The sequence below is a fragment of the Daphnia pulex genome, chromosome 3 (genome assembly GCF_021134715.1).
Source record: "Daphnia pulex isolate KAP4 chromosome 3, ASM2113471v1".
Classification (NCBI taxonomy): domain Eukaryota; kingdom Metazoa; phylum Arthropoda; class Branchiopoda; order Diplostraca; family Daphniidae; genus Daphnia; species Daphnia pulex.
Genome location: NC_060019.1, coordinates 4780037 through 4787726, shown reverse-complemented (window position 1 = coordinate 4787726; position 7690 = coordinate 4780037). Strand labels below are relative to the sequence as shown.

The 7690-nt window shown below is 40.5% G+C and overlaps 1 protein-coding gene across 1 annotated transcript; it reads left to right on the top strand.

Annotated features, from left to right (window-relative positions):
• Positions 1-745: 745 nt before the first annotated feature.
• LOC124191473 lies at positions 746-2786 on the top strand. Its single transcript, XM_046584712.1, has 6 exons — positions 746-1014; positions 1071-1183; positions 1242-1412; positions 1467-1708; positions 1772-1935; positions 1998-2786. The coding sequence occupies exons 1-5, from the start codon at positions 845-847 to the stop codon at positions 1886-1888; spliced, it is 813 nt and encodes a 270-aa protein (XP_046440668.1). The 5' UTR covers positions 746-844; the 3' UTR covers positions 1889-1935; positions 1998-2786.
• Positions 2787-7690: the final 4904 nt, after the last annotated feature.

Below are 7690 nucleotides of genomic sequence, written 5' to 3'. Positions count from 1 at the left end.
AAAAATAAACCTTAAAACCAGCTTGAATTTTTTCCCCTAAATTTATTTCCTAACTATAAGCTAATTCCAGTATGGAATTTTTAATCTAGAGTTTTGCTCCACTTTTTTTAGCAGATTATAAGCTTTTATTTTTTAAGCTAGGGCGTTTTCTGCTGGCTTGAAATTATTAACCTAAAAATCAGCTCGAATTTTCCCCCCTTAATTTATTTATTCTGTTGCCAAAACTCTGTTGCAGAAGGCTGTGAATCCTGTGATAGTGATGAAGAATACAACTTGACGAATGAAAACAATTCAAATACTTTTGAGGTTAGTATATTAGACCTATATTATCTCTTATTTTCTGAAATTTCCTAATATTAGAACTTTTAAATTCAGGATAAAGACTATGAATCATCAGCATACCTTAGTATGCTATGTCTAGCTTACAATTTGAAAATAATTCAAATCGCCACGGAATCAACCGCAGCAGAAAGTGTCGCCAAGTGTGTCGAAAAATATGACCATTTATTAATGGACGTCAAAAAAGTTTTTGTGTGCGCGAAAAAGAATTGTTTGAATTGTAGAATTATCTTGAAAATGATTAATACAGATTAATGAAAATCATCAATATGCTAATGTTTCAAAATTATATAAACTCAAATCAAAGAAAAAATCATCGATCGAAATTTGGAAGCTACGCCTTAATTTTTTAATCGATTGAAATTTGGCAGCTATGCACTGAATTTTCGCGCTCGAATGTTAGCACAGACTGAGTCTGTGGCGTAAGTCTAAGTAAAGATGTCTGGCTGTCTGTTTCTTCACTGACTTTTCTTTTACATTTAATATCAGTACGTACATATTTGTAATGGCAGACCCACTGATCTACATACTTGTGACTTTTACTAAAAGTGGAGAATTGGGCATTGGTACATTGGAGGCCATAGCAGTGCCGAAAGATTTCCATGACCATAGTTTCGATGATCAGCTCGAGCAATTAAAAGGTTTTGTTGGAACAAAAAAAGTTTTTGGGATCAAGTAAGCACACACGTTTTATTAGTTATTGTTATTGTTCTAAATTCTTATGTATTTAGTTGGCCTAAGTTTCCCAGCAATCCTGGTTGGAACCTACCCGTTGAGTTGACTAACAAATCTAGATCCCAAGTTCAACATGACATGAGATCATGTACAGTTATCTCGTACTCAGGTAGTAAAACTTCATATTACTACACGTGTTTTTTTTTCTTAAAGTTTTTGTTGTGCAGAGGACATGGATGTGGTGGTGGCAGTACGAGATGCCATGGTGCCTCCTATCAGTGTTCAAAAGCCAGTAGCCAAAAAATCAGCCCCGAAGTCATCTGCAACTCAGAAACATGGCACTGGCCATAAATCTACCTCTCCACCACGTAACTTGCCAGTTGAAAAGTCATCAACAGGTAGTACCAATGTTTTTCATTATTTACAATGTCGTACTCTAACCTGCTACACAGCTATTAGGAAGACTATGGACATCCCAGAAGAAGACATGGAGGGGTTAGATTGCCAGTTGATCACTGGGGGAAATGAAGAAAAGTCCGATACATCTGCTGACAGCAGCCTTCATCATGATGATGATCAGCAAGGAATTTTTTCTTCAGAATCAGAGTCTGACGAAGATTTGATTCCTCCGCCTCCAACGAAGAGAAAACGTAGCAATCCGTCTGTCAAATCATTGGGCAACACCAAATCTAAGGTTTTTTTTTGTTTTATGGTAAAAAACGTAACCTCACATTCATAATTGATTTTTATTTTATAGAGAAATTCAAGTCACCACAAGGAAAATTCATTTGTCACACCAAAAAGAAACGAAAAGTCATCAGCGAAGAATTCTTCTTTGAACGAAGAATACTTCTTTGGACGTCAACATAGTTGACACCCCCCCCAAGTTCCACAACAAAAGAAAACCCGAAGCGTGTGCTGGTAATAAAAGCAACATGATTGTAAGAATTATTTATTTATTTAATTTGTATTTTCCGTTTAAGGACGAACCATTGACGGAGCCAGTTAATGCTGACGTGCAAGACGACGTTTATGTGCAGCCCCACTTTCGACTTCAACAGATTTCCTGTCCTTTCAGTCATTCATTCTTTTCTTTTTCAATTTTCTACTTTTTTTATGTTTCATTTTCAACTTCTTTGAATAATCTCCTCCATCGCGCAGCATGGTCACCTCGACACAACTTTATTTACTCTTTTCCGATGACCCTCCCATCCTCTCTCTATCATCCTTTCAGCTTCTTAAGATGTCATTTTTTTCCCTGCCGTTTCTCTCTTCTAATTCAAAGTTAATTGTACCGGATTGTACGTATATTCGTTACGTTTTAGTTAACGTCATTTCAAAAACATAGAATCGTGTCGTAATTGATTGAGTTTCGAGTCCATGTTGCCGTGAAAACTCTCGAGCAAGAGTTCAGTGTGTTGACGAGAAAACTCCCCTCCTCCATCTCCTACATTTTCCTCATTTGTAATACAGGTTGACTGTAAAGTTTAAATGTCGGGCAGTCTGTCCATTTGCTCGTCGACGACACCTCCGACGAATTGCCGTTGCTGAAAATTGTCATTTTTTATTGATGTTAAATTGAATTAACGCGGAAGTGGCCAACATTGAACTTAGATATTGCTCGTATTCTTATTGTGTTCATTTTAAATGTAAAAATTTATGTGTGGTGTATTTTAATCGATGTCCCTCCAAGGCCTACTTGTAACATGGAAAAGAATTTGATTAAACCAATGATGGTTTAATTTCAATACAAAGATTTCAGTTCCTTTAAAGCTAATAAATTTCAAGCTACATTTAATCTCAGATTCCAAGCTTATAAATTTCAAGCTACCAATAATCTAAGATATTCAAGCTTATAAGTTTCAAGCTACCTTAAATCTAAGATTTTAAGCTAATTTTAGGTATGAAAAACAAAGCTGACACTACCCTAAATTTCCCAATATGAAATTTAAAAATTTTGACATGAAAATTTCTAGCTTAAATCACCTAACTTCGTAGCTAATTCTAGCACGGAATTAGCTAAAAGTTTCGTACGGGTGGACTTTTGGACGACGTGTCGAAGAAGAGCAGTTTTTGCGACGCTAACGCCGATTCACGCCGATCGGAAGGAGAACTTCCAGCAGTCATCGATGGATAATGGCCTGCGTACCGCAGCCAAAGAATAAGTTTCTCTTAATTTATTGTTCGAAGTGTTGATCTGAGGGCAACGGGAATGTCGAGGCGTTGAATGGGCCGTTGTAATTTTGTGATAATTTGGGGCTTGAGTATTTACGACTGATTCGAAATGGCGAATCTAGAGACCGTTGTACCGTCTGGGAGGGAGTCGTAGTACCCTTGTATTTAGTGCCGTGTCGTATCAAAATCGATTTGGTTGATTACAACCTAGAGTGCTATTTAACATTGCCATGCCTGAAATTGCATTAATCTGAGGCTGACTATTTTGAAAATTCTATTTATCTGTTTGCCCTCTCGATTTACGGAAGCGTGTAGAATTGCTGGTAGCTAACCGTACTTTTTCTGAATCCATGCCGGACCAATAACCGCCAGTAGCTAGCCAATTGCGCCAATCGTATTTGATTTTGCCCTTGTAAATTGTAATCTGTGCAACGCTTTGTGGGTTAAAATTGATTTAAAAAAAAAAAATGGGATGCTTTAACTGTTGATGTTGCTAGCAAGTCGGGATGACTGAAAACAATAATGAGCATGAACGGCGTGAACTTAATTATTTCGAATCGCATTCGCATTTGTTTAAGTGAACCCTGGAATCGCAGCTAGAGGTAGGAATTATAATTATTGGGTGTTTGAGTGTGTCACAGGGTTTGGGCATTTTTCGGGAACTGATGATCTTGGGCTCAACGTGGGACATTCGTTATGCGCGTATGATTTCTATTCGTCCTTGTAAAGAATAAGACCCCCGTATGTTTAGAAAGGGAAGAAGCGTAGACTACCGTAGGGAAAGTTCGTTATACCAGAGATGATTTGGGGAATCGAAATTAACTTTTTGTTGAGTATCGAGAGCATTTTTGCTAATAGCAGATAACCCGGATAACCGAGTCGTCGTCGAAATAAAAGTACCATGGTCAAAATTGACAATTAACGGAAAAGAAGAGGGTGATGTGAAATGCGCAACTCATGTGATGTTGATGTATGAGTCAAGTGGGCCTAACGTTATGTGATTCAAAGATTGTAAATTTGTCGTGAATTGAGCTAGTCAGCTAGATTGTGTAGGCCTAAGTTGCTAATAACGAAAGACACCAGTGTTGTTGAGTCTGTTTCAGGTACATTGAAAGTGATGGGGCCAGATCTGAGCGACCTGCGGCCGATCGAGATAGACCTGAGGTGAATCGGCTGGACGGCCAGTGACAACCGGAATGTGCCGGAACGGATATTGAAGAACCAAGGAGCCGCCGGATCGAGATCGCAAAAGAACAGCCCAAACGAAGTCGTGGTTGAGTTGAAGTGAGGGTCGTGTTGGAGCACAGTGCAGAGCGCGGAGCAAGTCGCAGAGCGCAGAGCACAAGCGTGCAGAGCGCAGAGCGCAAAGCAGGGCGCAGAGCACAAAGCTGAACACGGAACCCAGAACTGAGTACAGAGCTCGAAAGAGATGGTGGCCACCAAGCGCGTCGCGAACCTCGGTTGAAAATGGTTGAGAGGCGGCCACAGTGGTGGGCAAGAATCGCGGGACTGTAGCTACAGCGCGCCGTGCGAAAAACCGATTTCGGAAAATTGTCGAAATAGAAGCGAGCGTCGTGGCGTCGAACAAAAAAACGAACCGCGAGCGTCATTGCGCACCCATCTCGGGTGATTAGTTTGCGAATTAAAGAATTGCGCTTGAAAGGTCGTCGCCATGCGAGTCAAACGAACAGCCGAATTTGACAACTGCGAAGCGTTGCGTATTGCGTCGTCATGCGTGGCCATAGCGTAAATTTGAATCCGCCGCCGATATCTTTGACCTTCGGATAAGTTCGATGATCGAGGGCGATCATTCCATTAAGGAGGGGGAAAATGTCGCGTACAGTTTAACACAATCGTCGATCAACGAGACGATTCTGGGAAACGACGATAAGGGGACGACTGTACTTAGATGATGATGATGACATAAGGTCACCTTGGGTTCCCCTACATTTAAGACGACCCCCTAGTAGACGTAAGGTTGAGTCGAGTTGGGACCTGTCTGGTGTGTGGGTCTCTGTTAATTGGTGTTGGGCACTGTCGTCCGTTTTCGTGTGTTGGGAGTGACGGCAGTGCATGTGCTTTGGTGGAGGCTGGGCTCGTGCAATCACGGAGCCAGCTCCGTTAAACTACACCACTGGTCGGCCACAGCAACGTGAAGCCCGCACTGAACCGCCCGTGACAATATGTTATCTTAGTAACGCTTTCGGAGTTACTGTAAATAACTACATTCGAAATTTCCGGAAATTTCACCATATAATAATTTAGAATTGCTGTTTAGCAAAATAAAACCTTTTTTTTTAATGATAAAAAGCGAGTCATGAAAAGTTTACCTTAATCGGAGCCGATCGTAGCTTAATTGTTTATTGTTCTAACTCATATAAGTCCATCTGCTAAATCTAGATGACAGTAAAAGCTGGCCAAAAGGGCTGTAAAAATAGGCTAGATGACAGCAGTTTCCGCTCGTTGTGTCAAGCAGCTAAAACATCAATGTCAAAAGGTAGAAAGGTCAGCTTGTTTTCCGTCGTCTTGTTGGGTTTTCAATAAACTGTGAACTGGTAAAAATTCGGTCGGTAATAAAAGCGCAGGCGATGAAGTACAGTCATACTCAGATTCTTCGTCCGACGCCGGGCTCAAACAACTCAATGGTGGTGTGGCGTTGACATTCACGATTGATTCTGTCAACGGAATGCTCTCGTGATATTCGTGAATATTATCTGGTTCCAACTTTGCGTTAACCGTAAAATCGACCGAGTCTTGTGGGCTGCCGTGGGACGTTCTGAACGTGGATTTATTTGATACGTCTAGATCTGGATAACCTTCGGAACCTAATAAAGGGATTTGACCTTCGCCTGAAAGGGATTCGCCTGACTCTTCAGTAATAGGACTAAGGTTGCCGACTTGTGGAAATTCTTGTTCAAAATCTGATGAATAAAATTAACTTGTAAACTTTTATTATAGATTTTTTTTTAGTTCGGACTGAAAACTCTTAATAATAACTTACCTCTGCAAAGATTTTCTTCAGCTAGATTAGGCCAATCCGTTTCAGATTTCAATTCTTTTTCAATCTTCTGGTAAAGATGACGTGGCCGTCGAACGCGATTGATGCGCGGCCACACCCATTGGTATATACAGCCACGGATCAAATATTTCTGTGATTCAATATTCAAAAAAATTATTAAATAACGGGTTCGGTATATATTATTATACACTTTTCCTATAAGTACCTCCCAGCAATAGCAGAAGAGACCGCCTAATAGACCCAACACCAATATAACCACCGTATACTCCGGATGAGGTGGGGGTTTGAAATTGCACCAACACACGAATCCTTCGTTAGTAATGAACATCGTGCAAAGCGTTACGACGATTGCCTCAACAAGCCAAGCCATGAACACCTCTGTAAGTTTATAATTAAACGTATAGATTGAATCATGAATCGATGAGTCATATTTGTTGATAAATATTAGGCTTATACTGTTGGAGAAAGAGCTGCGACTGTAGGGTTCACTTGGAGAAAAGACTATAGCCGCCACTATCGAGCCGATACATATCAAATGGAAAATAACTGTTTCTTCGTAGCAGGCATTCGGTGGATTCTTGCCCGCTTCGAAAACGAACGGTTCAAACCTAACATATATTTGAAACACATTTTTATTCCTTAGTTATTTATGTTTTCTAGAAAGCGCTTCAAGTAATCTATTATTAGTAACTCACCAAGGTTGTGCTCGACAATAGAACCAGGCGATTAGCATAATGATAGTCTGCCACGTTAGGAACGTGAAGAAAGAAAAGAGTGGCAAGAATGCCCAGAGGTGCCGAAGAGGTCTCCGCGGATAAAGATATTGGTGAGGGTTGGTGTTGCCAATGATAAAAAAGGTATAACCACGATGTATCAGGAGAGGTGGGCAAACGCAGTAGGGCGCCCCCTCTGAAAACTGTGCCAACTTTCTGAAATTGTTTACACTTCTCCCGCTAGGTTCTCTAGTGTTAGTTGCCCTGATATTGGGCGCGAATTATCAGAAGTAAAGCGTCTGCCATTGTTGATAGTAGATTCCATTTCGTTGTTTCATTTTATAATGCTGGCATCCCGTTCCGGTTTGCGAGGTTCCCGTAGGCAATAATATCAATTAAAATTTAAAAAAGCAAAAGTAAAGTAAACATGAAATTCAAAATTAATTACATGAATCTATCGGTATGGTGAATCAGGAGGGAGGGGGGCGGGGGTGGCGGGCTTCGCCCGCCAACCCCCGTCCCCCCCCCCCCCTTCGCGCTTCGTTAATCGCTTAAATTACCGTTATACTTTTACATTAAATAGTATCAATCAAACATAGGCCTATCGGAACATCAAAAAATATCTGTGAATCATAAGGGTGCGACGGAGGCTTCGCCCCGCCACCCCACGTCGCACTCTCTTTTTAGCTTAAGTTACAGCAAAATTTATTATTATCATAAGCAATATGAATAAGAAATAATTAGTTATAGTTACAGATAAATCTATAAA

What these genes read in the sequence shown, in the direction of transcription:
- LOC124191473 (XM_046584712.1), top strand. Translation starts at nt 845, where the DNA reads ATGGCAGACCCACTGATCTACATACTTGTGACTTTTACTAAAAGTGGA. An exon ending in AGTTGAAAAGTCATCAACAG is followed by an intron (nt 1,413 to 1,466) that starts GTAGTACCAATG and finishes CCTGCTACACAG; the next exon opens with CTATTAGGAAGACTATGGAC. An exon ending in TGGGCAACACCAAATCTAAG is followed by an intron (nt 1,709 to 1,771) that starts GTTTTTTTTTGT and finishes TTTATTTTATAG; the next exon opens with AGAAATTCAAGTCACCACAA.